Below are 21,589 nucleotides of genomic sequence, written 5' to 3' on the forward strand. Positions count from 1 at the left end.
TTGCTATAGCACGGTTCTTCGTCAACAATTAAAATGTTATCCCAATCAAAATCATGTTTAAATTGCAATCTATGTGCAGTTATAATTGAATCATTAGAAAGGGTTTTGTTGTCGAAAGAAAAGTACCACACAAACAATTTAAAATCGGTAATAATGATTTTACTTGATAACGACTGCCCGTTGGATTTCATTTTTTGTATGATTAATGACAGACTTCAATACCATTTAAAGAAACAAGCTTACTAGAACTTTCAAATACTGAAGATTTACCTGAAAGAACAGCTTGGTTTACGGTACCATACATACTATCCATCACGGAAAAATTCAATAAATTTAACAACAAGGACACGAAAGTATCATTTTATAGCACAAATAAACTAAATAAATTCATTAAAGCTCAAAAAGATCCTTGCCTACAATTTAACAAAAGTAATGTGGTGTACAAAATCAATTGTAAGGATTGTGATGCGTCTTATGTTGGCCAGACCGGAAGACAACTTAAAATCGCAGAACATCGCAATCATATTAATTGGAAAATTTCTAATAATTCAGTTATAACTGCACGGAGAGAATTTTCTTTTAAAATTTACCCTGAAAATATGGTGATTGTGGTACAATACAATATTTTGAAGATTTTTACCATGCACGTCAGTAAAATTGATCAAACTTATTTTATACTTTATTGTAGTTTTATTAATGAATAAGAGAGATTTATATTAAAATTCTTCGAAATACAATGTTATTCCACGATTGTCATATTTTCAGGGTAAATTCTAAGAAAAAATTCTCTATGCACATACATTGCAATTTAAACATGATTTTGATTGGGATAACATTTTAATTGTTGACGAAGAACCGTGCTATAGCAAACGTTTAATTTCTGAAATGATTAATATCAAAAAGCAGAAGAACAGTTTAAATCTACAGACGGACACTATAGGTCTTCATAAGTCATATTTACCAATAATAAACATTATGCATGTGACTTTGCATCACCGGTTACTGCGTTAAATATGTACAGTCGTCGCTTGACTCTTGTCATGTTCACATATATATGAACTTGTCATCCAGTTTGCCTTAATATGTGATTGACGTACATTCTATGAAAGTTCTTGACCATTATTGGACACACGTTTTAATTTTTATCATATATATTGTGACTTCTTCGGTGAGTTTTACTTTGATTGACGATTTAAGGATAATAAATTTGACCTTTTAGATTGTTCTCAATTTTTCATATTATTTCACAGTTTGATTGAAATTTCAACATTCAGTCTACCAACTGTTTGGGAACAATTTCTGTCTATCGACGTACAATCCATCGGAGATTGCTAACTTAAATATTTTTATCATGGTTTTTGTATTCACTCGTTTGCTGCGTTTTACGACTACATATTTTTTGAATCTGAGGATGGCTCGATCAAATAGCCGAAACATGTAATTATTAGACAATCGAGAATTATACCACCGAGATATTGTAAGAATTTATATCGAGTAATTATATTATATGTCTTTATTTTACTTTTAAGTTTTACTGATTATTGACTCTTATATGCCCTTTACTTAATTTTTATTTGATAACAAGAGTCTTTATACATATTTATTATTTCTGCTTCAATATGAAGAAATCTGCGGCTAAGGCTCATCGAATGCTCTCAAATACTTATGGTGAGGCCGCTATTAGTGAAAGAACGTGTCGTGAGTGGTTTCAACGTTTCAAGAACGGCGATTTTGACGTCGTGAAGACCGGCATAGTGGTGGAAGAGAGAAGGTTTTCGAAAATGCAGAATTGGAGGCATTACTTGATCAAGACACGTGTCAAAATCAAGAAAAATTGGCACGATCATTGAGAATGACTCAACAAGCCATTTCATCAAAACGCCTCAAAGCCATGGGAATGATTCAGAAGCAAGAAAATTGGGTGCCGTACGAGTTGAAGCCGAGAGATGTTGAACGGCGTATGTTTGCTTGTGAACAGTTGCTTGAAAGGCAAAGACGGAAGGGATTTCTGCATCGCATTGTGACTGAGGACGAAAAATGGGTTTATTACGATAACCCCAAGCGCAGAAAATCATGGGGAGTTCCTGGCCATGCTTCCACTTCGACGGCCAAACCGAATATTCACGGCTCCAAGGTCATGCTCTGTATTTGGTGGGACCAGCTCGGCGTAGTGTATTATGAGCTGTTAAAATCGATTGAAACAATGACTGCCGATCGGTATCGAACGCAATTGATGCGTTTGAGCCGGGCATTGAAAGACAAACGGCCGCAATACAACGAGAGACACGATAAAGTGATTTTGCAGCATGACAATGCTCGACCCCATCTTGGTCAAGACATACTTGGAAACGTTGCAATGGGAAATCCTACGCCGTATTCTCCAGACGTTGCTCCCTCTGACTATTACTTGTTTCCATCAATGGCACACGGCCTGGCTGACCAGCACTTCCGGTCTTATGAAGAAGTAAAAAATTGGATCGATTCGTGGATCGCCTCAAAAGATGATCAGTTTTTTCGACGTGAGATTCGTACGCTGCCCGAAAGATGGGAGAAAGTAGTGGCCAGCGATGGACAATACTTTGAATCATAAATGTATAACCAGTTTTTTACAATAAAGCCTCGAATTTCGAGAAAAAACGGCGGAAACAAAGTTGTACACCTAATACAACAGCTTTAATATGCACCAGTGCGCACCAATTGAATTCGCCATTATATTTATTATATTATATTTGAAAATATTAAATACATATGTACAAACTCAAACTTGAATCAATATTAGATAATAAAATTTCTGAGATTATTATTATTAAAGTATAATTATAAAATAATAATTATTAAAGTATATTTATTATATTTAATAATAATCTTAGAAATTATTACCTAGTATAGGTTGAATTAAAAAATATATTTATTACAGATTTTAGAAAAATTGATCATTATTATATACTCAAAATAAGAATTTATTTGTTTTTAAGAATATTATAAAGTTTGCGCGCGGAAGAAACGACTTTATATAATAAGCAAATCAAATTTGTTTTAATTCAATGGTCTTAAAGTATTAAACTTTCTCGAATTTAGAATATATTTTGAATAAATTTAACTTGTGATGATAGATTTGCGGATATATAATTTTTTTAAATACTTGAAAATTATTATTTGAGTATAGTATGTATTTTTCTGTGTGTAGTGCTGGTTGTGCCATCGAAATATCAGTTACTGATAATAACTAATTACTTTTTGTTATGTCTGCGAAAGAATTTCAATAGGAAAGTTGTAGAACATCGTTAACTTTGTTCAAATTTAACCCTTGAACACCACACTGGGTTACGGTAACCCAGTCCGTTTGAAAAAAATCGCGGCGTTTATGAACGGTCAGAAGTGTGAAGTGGGAGCAATGAGGGGAAAAAACTTTCTTTGCATTGATGCATTAGATCCCGGGATAAAAGCAGAAGAAGACTCCAGGATTACCATAAACCATGTGTGGTAAAATCAGGTGGCGAAAATAGTGTGGTGTTCAAAGGTTAAAAATCTAACAATACTTCAAAGTAATCTCTTATCTCAAAAGCTTAAACTTAATTAAGATGTGAGTAATATGATAATTACATCATCGCGATAGTAATTGCCATTGTTATTTCTGGCAGATGATCTCTCTTTAATTTCTTTTTATAATTTGTTCAAATATTTTTATCTTATCTTTTTCAACTTTATTTTCTTTAAAAAATAATACTACTAGCGGCAAAAAAGTCGAGATGTCTTTTTTTTAAACAGATTTAAAATAAAAATTGCGTATGTAAAGTACTTTTATGCTTTTTGAAACGCGAATCAAACCGTGAGTGTAACCGCATTTGGCTCGTTATCAATTTACGATCCTTGGCCTTGTTTTTTCATTTAACTTTTATTTTTGTCCTCGTAGTACCTCGTAGTAGCTTACCTCGTAGTAGCACGAAACTTGAAGGCGTTTTGCATGCTCTGTATGATTTACGTGGGTCGATATGTAGCGTCGTATCATGTAACAACAACGCGGTTTGCTTTTGCTCGAGCGATACCGCCGTAGCACATCACAGAAAGGCCGCATAATTATCTGTCGTAATTGTTGACGTGTGTCATTCTTGGCAAATAACTCATCGCTTTAATTATAAATATTAACGGCATTGAATAAATTACATTGAGCGCTATTCGGATCGAATGTATGTGCTTTGTTCTTCGTAATGAATTTAGAAGAATAATTTTGTCACAGAAGAACTAAAAAATAAGAACTTGTATATTTTTGCTGTATTATATTTTATTCGTATAATATTGTTAAACATTGTACATTATTATTGTAATTAACTTTATTGTATATGTATTTTCTAGTATACGATTTACATATATTTTGAATGCACACGTACTTACACAAGTTCTGTTTCTATTAAATTTAATTCGATTTAATAATATAACAAGGAATTTCTATTTTTACGTAAATGAGATACCATATCGAAGAAATTCGAAATAACTCCTGTAACATATTTTATTGAACGTCACGCTATCTCTTTGCCCTTTTAGCGTATTCCTCCGACGAAGCGGGGTGGAAGATAGTTTCGTCAAATTACGAGGAGGCGCCGGCAAATTGTCAGTGTCTCACGATAGCGTTTTCCCGGGAGAAGTTCCTCATACTCGGCCTCTCTCCTCGCTGGCCAGCCTGGCGACGCTCGAGGTCAGTATTTATTCTCGTATTCAGATGTCACAGATGGTCTGTAAAATGTTGGAGTTGCTTTTAGCGTATTTCTCAGGGGTCCGGTCATGAAGGACCGGTAGATTATTCAAGTCCAAACTTAAAACACACGGAAAGTTCTTTTGAAAAAGTACCAAGCATAAGATTTTCGAACTCGTTCAACATTAAAAATAGAAGGAAGAAACGTTTATTTCTTTAATTTATAAATTTGTGATACGCTAATAGTAGATATAATATACGCGTTTGCACATCGATTTTATAATAATATATAAATAACTATAAAAGATTAAAGCAAATATTTTTTTAAGCATAATGAATTAATATTTAATAAAGTATAAGTATAATATAAATATAAGTAAAAATTATATTTTCTTCGTGTTTAATAAGATTTATTAAACTCGTGCAAAATTAAAAAAGGAAAAAACGTTTATTTTTTCAAATTTCTAAATAAATTTTGCGATATACTAATAATAATTCGATCATCGATTTTATAATTGCTAGGAAAGATTAAAGCGATTATGAATGAATATTTGATGATAGATTAGATTTCCTGCGTCCTTAATAAGATTTTCTAAATTCGTGCAAAATTAAAATGGAAAGATAAAGTGTTTATTTTTGAAAATTTCTAAATAAATTTTGCGATGCACTAATAGTTCGTTCATTGATTTTATAATTGTTAGAAAAGATTAAAGCGAATAATTAAGCGCTAATGAAAGAATATTTAATGCTAAATTATTTCCTGCGTGTTTAATAAGATTTCCCAACTTCGGAAAATTAAAAAAGGAAGCTATGTTAATTTTTTTTTTATTTTTAAATAAATTTTTTTTTCGGTACGCTAATAGTTAGCTTATAGATTTTATAAAGTCGATAAGCAAACTATTTTGTCGTAAAACATTAAAGCTAATATTTCAGCGTTAATGTATTAATATTTAATGGTAGATTATTTTCTGTGCGTTTTAAAAATTGATGCAACGTTCACGTAATCATTCACGAGGTGGACGCTCGAGACTCTAAGGTTTCCTTTTTCACCGACCGATGAAACTCCCGGCGACACTCGAATTATCTGTAAGAGCTCGTTAATCGTGACGCAAGTACGCACGTACGTGTATTTGCTCATGTCGCGTTTACATATCCGCGAATTATATACGCGAACGCGCGGCGACTTCGTGAGTCGTGCTCGCCACTGCGTGAAGCGTGAAAAACGGCCGCAAAAAAAGCAACCGGTACTTCTCGTCTCATCTCGCTTCTTTCATCGGAAGATCGGCAGGTATTCTAAGCACGCGTGAACCGTGCTATACGCGATTACACGTGTCCGCGATCGGCTCGTGACTTGTCTTCCAATTCCCGCGGCGAGGCAATCGCACGCGGCGCACTCGAACGAGTGTGTTACTTGAATAAACCGATCGCTGCGTTATACCGGTGGGTTGCATAAAAATGACGATGCGCCACTGCGAACGTAATTAACGAACAAGGCTGCTAATTAACCGGTGTGTTGGACGGCTGACGTACTGCATTTCCTCGAACAAATGCGCGACTTACTTTTTCTTTCTCCCGTCGTATGTATATACATACACCGTTACTTTCCTTCGTTATTCTTCCTTTCGCGCGCCACCGTAGATTGTTATCTCCAGTTTTTTCGTTGCTTCCGACCATTTTACGTGCACTGCAGCACGTATCATTTACAACGAAAGTAGTAACGGTATTTCAACCTCTGCAGACAAATTTTTAAAGCTAGAAAAATGTAATTTAATTTTTTCAAAATTTTATTTTATTATATTTAAATCCATAGCAATTAAACGAAAAGAAAAAGAAATTAATTGAAAATATGATTCTCTAGTCATTATTGTTTCTTTTTCCTTTGTCAGAAATATGTTAGAATTTACAAAAACTAAACGTAATACATAGGGGAGAGTTGGCTAAGTCGTACCGATGATTAAATCGTACCTCCATTGTATTTTCTAAACGAAACATTTTCTTTTAAAGATAATGACATTGATGTGACACTGGTAATATGGGTTAAGAACTATCATTTTTGTTTTGTCTTCGAGTCGTCTGTTTACATTCAAAATTGATTTTGTTCGATGTCTGATCTAAGTTTTGATACAATTTACCTAAGATGTTATCAGTACAAGGTGTCCTTCAGGGTTATAATTGATATTTAAACTCTTTTCGAGTATAGCATCAAATTAGCAAAATATTTGTAAGTTATTTTGCTATTGGCAAATTTGTAAAAATAGAGGGAGTTGAGTAAATCGTACTTATCGCTGTTCTTTATATTGTAACGGTACGATTTTCGCAAATGATTTTCGCGAGCAATATGTGGAGGTTACTATTATGATAAAAAAGGATCTACAATGGATTGGATTCAGTGTGTCTGGTGCTCTAAGTGGTTGCATGAAACCTATAATGACAATCCTGACATTTACCAAAACTGTTTAAATAAGCGCTTAAGAAAGTGATTACTTATCAACTATTGAGTCTTTCTATTAAATTTTTCTATTAAGTCTTTCTATTGAATCTTTTCTATTGTGACGGAAAAATCTGTAATTGATTGTATTTCCAAAATTTATTTTTTCAAAATATCTGGGATTTTAATATTCTGAAATATAGTGCAACGATAGCTTAAATCAATTTAAGTATTGCTTTTTACTTTGTTTTCTTAAATGAGTTTAAAAAACATAGATCTAATTTCTGTTTTTATAATAGAAAAGATTTTATTATACCTATTTAAATATGTATACTCAGTTTAAAATTTAAAATAAATTTATTAATATAAATGAGTTTTAAAATTAATTTTGTTTATTTTCCCAGTAAACAAACTGACGTTGTTTACCGTCATTTTGACGTTAAAGATGTTATTTTAATGTCAAAATGACAATAAGCAATATCAGCTTGTTTGCTATATTAGAAGTACTATTTAGAAACGACCCGGTCTTCAAATCGTATCGAAAGTTACTTTTTGTTTTAAATCTAATTTAAACAATAATTTAATGTTTATTTTCGCAAAAAGTATCGTTTTGTTTCATTGCCAATGAACCAAAGTTTAATATAAGTACAGAAATATTCTGATATCTTCAGTACTTTTGTTTACAATTTTGTTTAAATGTTAGAGGGTACGATATAGGCGACTTCCCCCCTATGTGCTAGTATCTTTGGAGAGATTAAAATATTGGTATTGCGTTTATTGATAATGATATTAGAAAAAATATTGTATTATTAATAGAATTGCTTAATTTATTTCTTCTCATGAAAAGAATGGTTTTGTTGAAGTATTTAAAAATTTAGTTAGATAACTGAAATTTTGTTTGGATCATAAATATGTAAAACGCTTAAATTGGTTGCTAGAATGTTAAAAGTTTTTGTAGCATTATCATTAACGCTTAGAAATGTTTCAAGTATATTTTGTCTCTTTAAAAAATAACTGAATCGAAAAATATTTTCCGTATAAAAATAAATGTAGATAATAAATATATATTAAATATATTAAATAATTCAATAAAGTTTACTTATATTTAATAATACTATTTTATGGTTGAAATAAATTTTTTGTATTTTATTTCAATTAATTTTTTAAAACATATTTTTAAAAATCTGTTTTTTTAAATCTATTTTTTATTCAGGTTCTATCGCCGCCAAACTTTTTGTATTGCTTTCAAATGCAATATAGAAATTTTTTCCTAATTTTTCATATTAAAAATACTTATAATACAGCCTTAAACGTAATTATTCTACATAATTATTTTAATAATTCAATAATGTTATTTCCAGATCTGTGTCTAGCTAAATTTTTAAATACTTTAACAAAATTGTTCCTTCCTTCCGTATATGCAATAATATTATTTCTACTACAAGCCACACACGCACACACACGCGCGCGCACGCGCGTATAATTTATAAAATACACTTCCTTTCGAAATATATATGTTAATAAAAATCATATTTTATGGTTCGATTGGAGTGAGAGGAATAATTATAGTTTATCTATATGTTCTTTTAATAATAAATGACATACATTAATTCGTTTCTGTGAGAATGTAATATTTACAAAATAGAATTTACTTCCTGCTTTCGAAAATTTATATTCTGGTAAATTACATGTATATCGTGTATTTCGATTAGAACAGCGATAATCACAGCTCGAGTATATCTCCTGACGGCTACAATTATCGAGATTCATAATTATTTGATGATTCGTGTCAGAATGCCATGCGAAATGTGGGACGATCCCTCTTTCCATCCTTTCTATTTTCGAGAGAAAAATGAGAAGCGCGTTCCGTCCTGATACTTGAGGAAAGTCACGAATAGTTTTCACATTTCGTGGAAAACCCAAAACCCGCAAGGACTTGAGGTTTCACTTATACGCTATGTTTCATTCATCTCTCTCTTTTTTCCAGCGGAGGCAGGCCAGGAAGAGTAACGAGATCATCGAGCACAAGGAGTACAATCATCATCACGTCGTACAAAGACACCGGATATCTCTTCGGGTAAATTCGCGGAAGCTTTTAACATACTTTTAAAGCTCGTAAATCGACGCGTTACGAGTCGCGGCGGCGCTCTTGGCAACAACATAAACATTTCAAACGAAACGCATAATAATCTTTATCGTCGTACATTTTTCTGTCGCAAATATATTCCCAGTTTTCGTGGTTAAAACGTCGCATTCTGTACGCATGACGTACATACTAATACTGACAAGGCTAAAAATCGCGTTTTGCAAAACGTGGTGAGAATATTTTACCTTTGTACAATTAATAAGAGTACAATTAGTAAATAATAGAGAAAAAGAAAGATAAAAAATAAGAAGCACGTACTTTCGAAAAATTAGATCTCTTTGTCAGATAAAGTTTCCGCAAATGACACACTGCACGCATAATTATTGACCGCCATTTATCATTGGTTCGCAGGTACTCGAGCAAATAAAAACGGTCATAGAAAACAGGAATCAGCTGGCCTCGGCGACCTCGCCGGATACGGCGAGTATAGCGCACGTAAGTATGTAGCGAGTGGATTAATTCGTCTAGATCTCGAAAGTGAAACTACAATTTTCGGTCTTTCGGAGTTTGCTAATTTCGCAAACTCAATGCAGAACTTTTGCCTGATGATCCGTCGGCAAATCTTTCATTTAAAAAATTTTATCACGTGCGTTTGCATTTGACAAATTTTGTAGATTGCTATCAAAATATTTTCTACTAAATTACAAAATTATATTAAATTATTTACAAAATTACAAAATTGAGCGTCTTATCAATTATTACGATAACGCAATGTAACTCGCATTGTTACCTAATCGCAATCACATGTTCTCTTTTCATTTAGTGACATAAGTTGACACAAGCATCATTCTATCTTTCTTGAAATTCAGTGAGTAACAAAGACAGAATGACACTTATATCAATTTGTGTCACCAAATAAAAAGCACATAATTGAATTTTATGTCGCAAAGTTTAGTGAGTACAGGAAAAGAATGATTTGTTGAAGTACCTAAAAATTTACCTTATAGATGCAGATCTGAAAATAATTTTGTTGAATTACTAAAATAATTATATATGAACTTCAAGCATGATGATCAATGTTGCAAAAAGTTTTAACATTCTGAAACTAGTTTGAGCGTCTCACATAATTGATATCCAATAAAATCATTTTTAAATTTGAATCTAGTTACATTGTTATATAATAGTTTAACAAAACCATCCTTTCCGTGTTTACACAGAAAGAATGATTTTGTTGAAATATCTAAAAATTTAGGATACAGGTCTGAAAATAATTTTGTTGGACCATCAAAATGCATTTGGCAGACAAAATTGATCTAATATGATTGGTTTCTACATTTAGATCCAGTGAAAAACTAAAGGCAAGATTGTATTATATTAAGGAATCGCCGAGCGCTCACTGATCAATTTTCTTTGCTGAACGTAGCCAATTATGTAGGAAACTCAAGCATGATGAGCAATGCTGTAAAAAGTTTTGACATTCTAACAATTAACTTGAGCGTCTTACTTAATTATTTTGATAGTCCGACAAATTATTTTTAAATCTACTTAGATTTTTAAATACTTCATCATTCTGTTCGTGTAATTTGTTCACTTTTGCGGCGAAAGACGTGAGGTTTTTCGAAGACGTTCGAGGATCCACACGTGCGTGGCCGAAGGAAAGCTGGGCCATCTTCTTAATAAAGACAGAAAGCAAAGAAGCGATTCAGCTCCTCTCCGCCGCGGCTAATTACTGCGCGTTTCACCCATTTTTTCCTAATACGTTACATATACGCGGCGCGCATACATAAGTGACGTCACGTTTCGCTTTTGTGTTTCAGGCTGCCGGCGAGCGGTATCAGCAGGAAACCACCGAGGTGAGATAAAGTGCGCGACGAACGTTACTTTTTACTCTCGGCGTATCGTGAACGCGCGCTGACGGACGGGTGTCGGGCAGTTTCGATCCGCACAGCGGCCGTCCGGTATCGCTCGCGCGTCTCCGATAGCGCGACCAAGATCGATCGCGGCAGCCTCGATTTTTTCATGCCACGTGTCCCATGTTACATGCTCCTTATTTTCGTCATGATCCTTCGATCTCTCTTTTTTTCTCGTGAAATAACGTAAAGTCCAATCTACAATTGCGTAAGCGTAATATAATTGTGTAAGTGATTGTAGTTGTAAGAATTGACCAACCACAGTCAAATATGAGGAGACTGTGATTAGTCTCAATTCTTACAATAACTACCACTTACAACTACGCTTTCTAAGGAACACATCAAGTTAAGATAAAATCAAAATGAATTTATTTTAACGTCGTGAAAATCAAAATGATGATTTCTTGTTACAAAATTTGATTATTTATTGACGTTAAAAATCAAAATAAAGTCATTTTGATTTTTTATTGACTCTTATGTGTTTCTTGGGTTACACAGTTGAAGAATAAGCTTGACGGTGTTGAAATCTCGCACACATATTTAATTGGTGTACACGAGTGACAAGTGCGCGATCTCCGAAAATGAGCAGCGATACGGGACGTCCAAAATCTATGCGAAAAATGCTCAATAGAGTTCTTCTCGTGTCCTCAATCGTATCAACTTTGAGGGCTAGGATAGGGGTAAGAGGAGACGGAGAGAGAGGAAGAATCTCATCTCCTCTCGTTACTCTCCGCGTTAATATGAACTTTCTCCATCGATCGCTCGAGAAAAAAAATGCGATCTTGCCATCGCACCGAGGTGACAGCCTGTCATCGACTTTCCTTCCTTACGTCACACTCAATCTATCGGCTAAAGATACATATTCAAGCCTGTAATCCGCGATAGATATTTATCATTATCTCGCCGGAAAATTCAATTGCGATGTCGAGACCACTTGAACCGAAAACGAAAAATCTCATCTTAAAACTTACGTCAGACTATCCGCGATTCGTAATTCGAAATAATTTAAATTTTATAATTTATTATATATTAGTATGAGATTTGCAAATAGTACAAATAGACATATTCATCGAGGCTTAAAAGTATCGTTGAATTTTAACCTTTTTTTTATACGATAAAAAAAAGATTAAAATCTAGCTTAATAATAGATTTTTTAATTTTAATAATAGAAAAAAAGGTTAAAGTTTAGCTTATAATAATAGATTTTTTAATTTTACCTTCTATTTTTTGTGATTAGTCGATAAATCTTATATTCTTAATTTTATTGTTAATGGTATTTATTTTCAAGTTTTATTACTATTTAGTTTTATTATTAACAATTTTTATTTCTATTTATTTTATTGATATTATAATCTAATTTATGATGCGATATTTGATGTTAATTTATGATGTGATATTTACATTTTACATAATTTAAATGTATTTCTTTTATACGTGTATTTTAATTTATTTTATTGTTAAATATTAATTAGATAGTAACACATTGCAGTATTAACTTTGACAGGTTTTTTTTTCTTTTGTGCAAAATTTTTTAAGATTCCAGATTTTTTAAGACTTCAGATTGTGAAAAAACGTTAGAAGCGAGAAAATACACGATAAAAATTATAGCTTACAAAATATATTGATATGAAAATATGTTTCTCAATAAAGTAATACATACAATAGATAAATTTGACTTGTAAAATACACCGGAAATTGTCCTTTTATTTAGTTAATTAATATTATAAATAACCATATATCTGGAAATAAATTATGCATCATCCAAAACAAGCTAAGTTATGTTCATAGTTATGACAAATTGTTAAATTAATAATATATAGAAATAAATATGATTTGATTTCACTTCGAAAAAAGAAGATAGTTCGAAAAGAAGTTTTCGATATGTGTTGTAAGTCTATTCTATCGATTATTGTTTTTGATTGAACAATAATTTTATTCAAATATAATTTTTTTATTCGAATATAATTTAAGAGGTTTTTATTGTGTGTTTTACTGTTTTCTCACTTCTGCACTGAAACAAAATTTACTAAATTTTAATACGTACTTCTTTGAATAGAGTATTAAATAAACATTAAAGTAAATAAATATTTACTGAATAAAAAAATCTAATTAAATCAAATTAATGGTTTTTACAACAAATTAGGTCAAGACGTGGTTAATATTCAAAACAATAAAAATAAAAGGCAATAAACCATTCACGCTAGTTGTCGGCAGCGAAAATATATATTATCAGAAATTATAATTAAATATTCAGATGTTTCGGTTTTAAATTAGACCATCTTCACTTAAAGATACATATGTGTTTCGCATACAAAGAAAAAAAATTAATAGCAATTAGAAAGTCGCAGTATGATACAATTCTTTATAATTATATAATGAACAACAATAATTTGTTCGTAATATAATTAGCTCCTTCTCCGTATACCAAGAGTAAATTCTTCGGCAAAAATTATTCCTCGTATATTCCGAAAAGCATTCAAAAACTAAGATAAAACCGATAAACTTCAATGTTGTCTGGTCAAATTCGTTAAATTCAGGTGATACATTCCTTCCTTCACATATTAATAAAATTTCAACTCATGGTTCCAACCAAACTAACGATACAACGTTTCATGTTTGCATCAATTCCATGAAATTTGAAGAAAATTATTCGTTTAATAACATTAACGGAAATTGGTTAGTCAATCTGAGTAATGTCCAAATAATTCCAGATAATGTAAAAATGATTTTACAACTAGGCCAGAAATTTAATTTATCTAATAATCTAATTAATAAAGACAAAATGCACGTAGAATTTATTAAACACATAGAATTTAACATGAATAAAATGGACGACATTACTAAAAAAGCTATTAGAAATGATACCATCCAAATTCTTAAAAAGAACACATTGCATAATCATAAAACAGATGAAAAAGACTGCTTATTGAAGGAAGGAATGAACGCAACAACAAAAATTTATAGCACAGAATCCTGAAATCCTGATCACAAGAATTCTACGGTTGTTATGAACATGAATGAATATAAGGAGAGAATGCATAGTTTGTTAGCAGATAGTAACACTTACATTAAAATTAAAAAAGATCTTACAAAAATGAAAACTAATCAAGCGCATAAATTATTGATGAGGTGGAAAAGCATGGAATATATTGATCAATGTACATATAAAAGACTAAATGTTACAGATGGGACGGTGCTGAGAACCTGTGGGCTGCCAAAGATTCATAAAAATGGCTATCCATTAAGAATAATTATTAGCTATATTAACAGTCCTTTATATCTTCTGACTGTATTTATTAAAGATATTATTGACAGGAGTTTAAAAAGAGAATTTAATTATATCAAAAACAGTTTTGAACTTACGAAGAAACTTAATGGTTTATCATTGGGTTGTGAACATAAAATCGTATCCTTTGATATTGTGTCAATGTACACAAATATTCCTGAGGACTTAGTAGCTAAGAACATTGATTCGAGGTGGAGCCATTTCTAAGAATACAAATATCCCAAGAATAGAATTTTTAAAAGCCATTTCTTTAATCTTTAACTATACATATTTCAAATTTGACGAACTTTTTTTTAAACAAATTTTTGGTATGCCCATGGGTTCTCCGTTATCTCCTATTTTAGATCTCCTGATATCGTAATACAGGACATGGAAAAGGATTTACTTGCAAGATTTGATTTTGATCTATTATAGATATGTTGAGAGATGACATTATACTAGCTGCGCTTACTAATCAGATTAATGACATTTTACATGTTTTCAACGCATGTCATGACAGATTGAAGTTCACTTGTCAGGAGAATATAGATGGATCTATTAACTTTTTAGATGTCAGTCTGAAAATTGAAAATGAACATATTATTTTTGACATTTTTAAAAAACCGACTAACTCGGGAAGATATCTTAATTTTAATTCTAATCATCCTATATAGAACATAAAAGAGGCGTTATAGTCGGTCAATTTGATAGAATAATTTTTTTATCACATCCAAAATTTCACACAGAAAACATTGAAAGTATGATCAACATCCTTTTGATTAATGGTTATCCTTTAGAATTTCTTTTTTCGACTATAAATAAAAGAATTAAGAACTTAGCGAGACGAGAAAATTTGTATATTAATACTGGACTACTCTTTGCAGGATTCTAATGATATTGATTTAATAAAAAATTATTTTATTATACCTTATATTAAAAAAGTTTCCGAAAAATTTAAATCGATTGCAAAAAGGAATAATTTTACAGTTGCCTTTAAACCTATAAATATTTTGAATTCTATTATAAAAACAGACAAAGACAAATTAAAAACTATGGAACAGAATAGTGTTATTTATAAGATTAATTGTCTCGATTGTAGTTCTTCTGTTGGTCAAACAAAAAGGAAGATTAAAACTAGAATTGCTGAACATAAAAGAAGTTCTTCGAATGCTAACAACGCACACTTGTAGTGGCACAGCATCAGTCCAGTTAGATTACAGCTTTAACTGGGAAAATGTTCAAATTCTTGACATCGAACCTTCTTTGCACAGGAGACTTACATCTGAAATAATATTCATAAAAAGACAAATTAACGAAATTAACAAACAGACTGATACGGAGAAATTTCCAGAAATATATCTACCTCTATTAAATTCTTCATCTATATCATGATATTAGAATTGACTCCAGCGCCACATAGCTTGGTATAAATAGGTTAACTCAGTTAAGGAACTTCGCATTTTTGACTCATAATTTTGATACATCTAATTTTCCAATTCCTGTATCTGCGGATTCATATATTGTTAACACAGATAATTAATTAAAATTTACAGTTTTATATAAATAATTTCTTTTTTTTGACGCTTATTATTTTTAAATAACAGAATCGGGAAATCTTGTATTCAATATTGTACATCGCGGAACTTTATCACGAACCTTGATGAATTTTCTTTCTCTTTTTGAATGCTTTTTGGAATATACGAGGAATAATTTTTGCCGAAGAATTTACTCTTGGTATACGGAGAAGGAACCAATTATATTACGAACAAATTATTGTTGTTTATTATATAATTATAAAGAATTGTATTATATACTGCGACTTTCTAATTGCTATTAATTTTTTTACTTTGTATGCGAAACACGGTACTTATCTTTAACTGAAGATGGTCTAATTTAAGACCGAAACGTTCTGAATTTTTTGTTATTTCTGATAATATATATTTTCGCTGCCGACAACTAACGTGAGTGGTTTATTGCCTTTTATTTTTAATGTTTTTGATGGTTTTTGTCGGTTTTTTATCAAATAAAGATATGTTTACAGTAAATATATACTTAGAATTATTTAAATAAATATTTATTAAAATTCATTTTTTTTTTTCAGTGTGACGTCACAATCTGTGATGATAATGATAAGTAATCTTTTCAAGAGCCTTAAATTTTTATTTATGAAATCAAAGAGCGTACCGCGCAAATGAGCACGAATCGCACGTGGTCTGACGCAATCTTTAACATATCGCGCTCCCGTAGCGTCGAAGCGAATTAATCGGATCGTTTTTCATTTTTAGAATCGCTTTGCTATGTTTGAGAGACACGGGGAGAGAAGCAACACGGAGGAGAACCAGCCGGCGAAGGTGAGTGCACTTACAATCTTACATGAAGAATATATCATTTGTATACAGTGTGTACATCCTACCGGTTTCGCCACTTCAGCTCGCCTGAGAAAAGAGGAAAACGTAACCTCCTGAATACGCTAATCGGACTGCCGTAAATCAACCAGCGAATTTCTGCAACAGGTGGTGAATGGCGAAGCCGATAGAAAGTGTATGATAGAACGAGAAAGATAGAAAAGCCCGTTAATCTCATCTCTCTCGCTATTAGATAATCCTTTTGTGTATGTGCACTGCTAACGAATCGCGCATAACGTGGGAATGACCGCGTTTATTAATTACAAGATAGGTACGACTCCATGTACTGCATTATCGTCGTCACCTCGCGTGCGGGTGATATCGATGCACCGGACTCATAACGGGAATCTCCCGAGGTCGTCGCACGACCAAAAAAGCTACAACGCCCGCGGAACATCCCGATATCTTTGTTCTGTTTATCTGAAATATCTAGGTTAGCTGTTCTCCGTTTTATAATGACATTATAAAGCACTTCGTGAAAAAGTGACGCGATGGACGGTTGTAGTATTCAGCAAGTAAGGATGTAGTATTAAGTAAGGATGGTATATATTTATCGTAATTCTCGGAGCGTCAAAAGCGTGGTCTCTGCGCCATAATTGCAGGACAAAGATGTGGATGCACCAGCGAAAAACTGCTAACACAGGAAGCTCTTTGCGGTCTGCATGATGCCGCGGATGCGCTGATATTTCGTTCATTGTTCAGAATCCTGAACGATAAAGTCTGCATTTATTACATTGCGTTGAAGTTCTCTTTAATATATCCTGTAACTATATTTCATGCGTTTTGTCATTGTTATTATTATTTCTTCGAGATGAATTCGACGTTTGATGACAATCGTCCGCATCGTTCTACAAACATTTAATATATTTAATTACAATTAACAATAATATAAAAATACACAATTTTTTTATAGCATAAAAATTTATAATAATTTTCTAAAATACCCATAATATAAAAAATTGACGTTATACTCTAAGTAATATTAATCTTAACAAAATTACCTTTTTAAAAAAAGGTAAAAAAAAGGCGCCAAGTGTGCATGTACCTTCCATAAAAACTGTACTTTACATAAACTAAAAAAAAATCGTTACATGAATAATATAGTTCAAGTGGTAATATTGTTAATTTTTTATTATAAATTACCCCTAGTAGTACGTATGCATGTATTTAAAAAAAAATGAAATCAAATCTTTAAATTACGCCAATTGCAAAACGAATATATAATTTCTTGCAACATATAACATATAGAGGAAAGCCCCCTATTATGAGATAGGCGCCTAATATGAGATAGCGACATTGCTAAACTAATGAACGCTATATATTGGTTCCACCATGAATTTATTGCTCTTGGATTGAAAACTATTTAGTAGAAAATTAATTATTAGATCATGCCTGTAGTCATTGTAAAAAAAGATTTTAGAATTTTGATATCTTCAAGTTTCATTGAGATGAGCCTTTAAATCTTGTTTAATATTTAATAAATAAATATTTGACAATAAATTCTTCATGTAGTGATAGAGTAAGGTCGTACTAATAGAAAAATACGGGATATGTTGAATTGTTTAATTACAGAAGTTAGATTTGATGATCTTATAACCATAAGGCGTGGAAATCGTAATATGAGATACCGAGGGTATTCCTAATATAAAATAACCCATGCTCCTATGTCATAGAAAATCGTTGCTAAAAAGTAAATGTTATTATACTATAGTAAAAAGGACAACTGGAATGAACGTCGAGTGTCTATTTCTGCGATGCTTGATTCCAACTACCTGAAGACGAGTTCTGAGTATAATCTATCGTATGCTTATTTTTCACGCACCCTGGCTGTGTTTGTTTGCATTTTAGAAACATGAAATAAAGTTTTTTAGTTGCAATATTGATATATATGTTGCGTTTTACTATCGATTTCTCGGGGCATCTCATATTAGGAGCACAATTTTTTGAATTTGTGATTTGCTCACTTTTTACATTTCGCTAATTTGAAAAAAAAAATGGAATTTGAATTAAATTTTATATAACGTTATCTTAAAACTTATTAAATTCCCTTCAAAATGACCTATTATTTTTTTAAGTTCTACCCATAGACTTTTAGCATTTATCCAAAATGAATTCGGTATCTCATAATAGGGGCCTTTCCTCTACTACTATTTTGTAAATTGCGAAAAGAACATATATTTTATTGCAACATATAACATTTAATTAACGAGACAAAATGATACGTACCTTTATCTTTCTATTCAAGAGTCTTTTATATATTTGCAATGAAATACAACATTTAATCTAAAAAAAATTAAAAACGAAGCATCACAAAATGAGAAAATTTTATTAAAATAAAATCTTTTATGTAAAAATACTTAGCGCGCTGCTAGACCTCAAAATATAATAACTAAATGTTACATAAAAAAAATAAACAATGTTTACTGTTTAATTAACATTAAAATTACAATCACAATTACACACACACACACACATAATTAAGATTATAATTAATTTTAAATCTACTTTTAAATTTAACTTAAACCGCATGTCTTACAAATCTAAAATCATTATTCTAGTCTTATACAATATATAACGTACACATACCATATAAATACTTATTCTATATTAAATTTAAGTCGCATACCTATCTAAATCTGGTCGCACATATGAACACGCTGTATATTATTAATTCTCTTTCTTAAATCTCTTCATTACTTTTCATATTTTTAATTATTTGCTTTGACGCACACGCACGCACGCGCGCGCGCGCGCGCACACACACACACACACACACACACACACACTGTATATTGTTAGTCCACCTCATTTTCTTTCTTAAATCTCTTCATTATTTTTTTTTTCGATATTATTTGATGATCATCTTATTATATTTTGAGGTCTAGCTAACAGCGTGCCAAGTATTTTTACATAAAAAATTTTATTTTAATAAAATTTTCTCATTTTGTAATGCTTCTTCTTCAATTTTTTTAGATTAAATGTTGTATTCCATTGCAAATATAAAAGACTCTTGAATAGAAAGATAAAGGTATATATCATTTTATATGTATGTGAATAGAAAGGTACATATCATTTTGTCTCATTAATTAAATGTTATATGTTGCAATAAAATATATGTTCTTTTCGCAATTTACAAAATACAATAATATATGTTATATGTTGCAAGAAGTTATATATTCGTTTTGCAATTGGCGTAATTTAAAAATTTGATTTCATTTTTTTTTAATACATGCATACGTACTACTAGGGGTAATCAGTGATGCGAATTCCAACTCGCTTGCAGCACGATTAATAGCATGAAGAGGGCATAAGAAGGTACATACATTACGATAAGTCCATATCCATGTACACTTGCACATGCGTTGTGTGTCCGTTTATACTCTCTTCATGTTAGTAACTGTGCTGCAAGCGGATTGGAATTCGCATCACTGGGGGTAATTTATAATAAAAAATTAACAATATTACCACTTGAACTATATTATTTATGTAAAGATTTTTTTTAGTTTATGTAAAGTACAGTTTTTATGGAAGGTACATGCACTCTTGGCGCCTTTTTTTTACCTTTTTTTAAAAAGGTAATTTTGTTAAGATATCACGCATTTTGTAGTGTTAAACATCTTATATTCTTATATGATTAATAATATATCTCTTCACACGTGTGCGTATTACTAGAACATATTATTTACTATCAACATTTTCTAAAAATAATGTAGAAATGTTTTTAGCAGCTCTAGGTCATTGCTTTTTTGTAACTTGCGTATCATCAGCTTCAATCCAATGTGAACCTTCTTTATACATACTTATAAAATGATCGTTTTCGATACATGAACCATAATGAAATATAGCATTCATAACGTTATACGGTTGTCCAGCTATTATCATTTCACTTGTTGGAAGAGCACATAAATTAATTTTTTGTGGCACCTTCACTAATGTTCATTTTGGTATGAAAGTGAAATTAAATGGATAATTATCTGTTTCGTCTCTCAATGTTATTTCATTTTTAATATATCATTTCCCTCACAACGTTCACATAATTTATTATTTTATTTAGACCAATGTGAAAATCAAGTATTTAGTAAATTGTTAAAATTAAAACTTTCCTTGTTCGAATTGTTAACAAAAATTGAGAAAATAAAATTATTATTAGCAGTAACTTTTGTATCACCACATGTTATGCATCGACAAGTAGAAATAATTTGATGCTCAACCAAATTTTCTATAAAATCATATTTAGTACAAAGAGCTACAACAAAATCAAATGCATCTCATTTAATACCAGAAAAATACTCGCTTAGATATTTTCGTACTGCGTAGGTATTCAAATTAAATACATATTCCGTTTTCAGATCGAGCGCTAATATATTTAAAATCTTCTGCAGTTTATCGGAATTAAATAATTGTTTTCTCTAATAATAATTAAATGAAATAAACATTGTAATGTAGCATTGGCATAGCATGAAACTTTGTCAGTATTTTGAAAACCACGTATGACCCAAGAAGTAGTACTTTGTCGAACTTTTTGATCTGACTGTTTAACAGAAGTTATTATTTTCGCTAATGTCCATGGCACATCTTTAATTTTACGATAACTCTTTTGAAATAGTAATAATAATTTGTGCTTCTGATTATATAGTCGTTTAGCCGATTATATTCAATAATTGCTTCTTCAGTAGTTATTATATAGATAAAGAATCATGATTAATCAAATACTCATTAAGGTTCACTTTCATTGCTAATTTTACTTTAATTTTATATTAAAATTAGAATTCTATGAAGGCATTGTGAACAGCAGCTTAATGGAC

General features: G+C 31.2%; 1 protein-coding gene across 3 annotated transcripts in view; it reads left to right on the plus strand.

Moving 5' to 3' along the window:
• LOC108770154 (uncharacterized) overlaps positions 1 to 21,589 on the plus strand; it is a 144,242-nt gene that overhangs the window by 81,968 nt on the left and 40,685 nt on the right. For 2 of the 3 annotated variants that reach the window (XM_018521586.1, XM_018521569.1), the window contains 5 exons: positions 4,543 to 4,693; positions 9,106 to 9,195; positions 9,616 to 9,699; positions 11,022 to 11,057; positions 16,665 to 16,730. In XM_018521586.1, coding sequence (XP_018377088.1) covers positions 4,543 to 4,693; positions 9,106 to 9,195; positions 9,616 to 9,699; positions 11,022 to 11,057; positions 16,665 to 16,730 — 427 coding nt within the window. The remainder of the gene's footprint in view (positions 1 to 4,542; positions 4,694 to 9,105; positions 9,196 to 9,615; positions 9,700 to 11,021; positions 11,058 to 16,664; positions 16,731 to 21,589) is intronic. The other variant, XM_018521577.1, reaches the window with a different exon arrangement.

The sequence above is a fragment of the Trachymyrmex cornetzi genome, unplaced genomic scaffold (assembly GCF_001594075.2).
Source record: "Trachymyrmex cornetzi isolate Tcor2-1 unplaced genomic scaffold, Tcor1.1 scaffold123, whole genome shotgun sequence".
Taxonomy (NCBI): domain Eukaryota; kingdom Metazoa; phylum Arthropoda; class Insecta; order Hymenoptera; family Formicidae; genus Trachymyrmex; species Trachymyrmex cornetzi.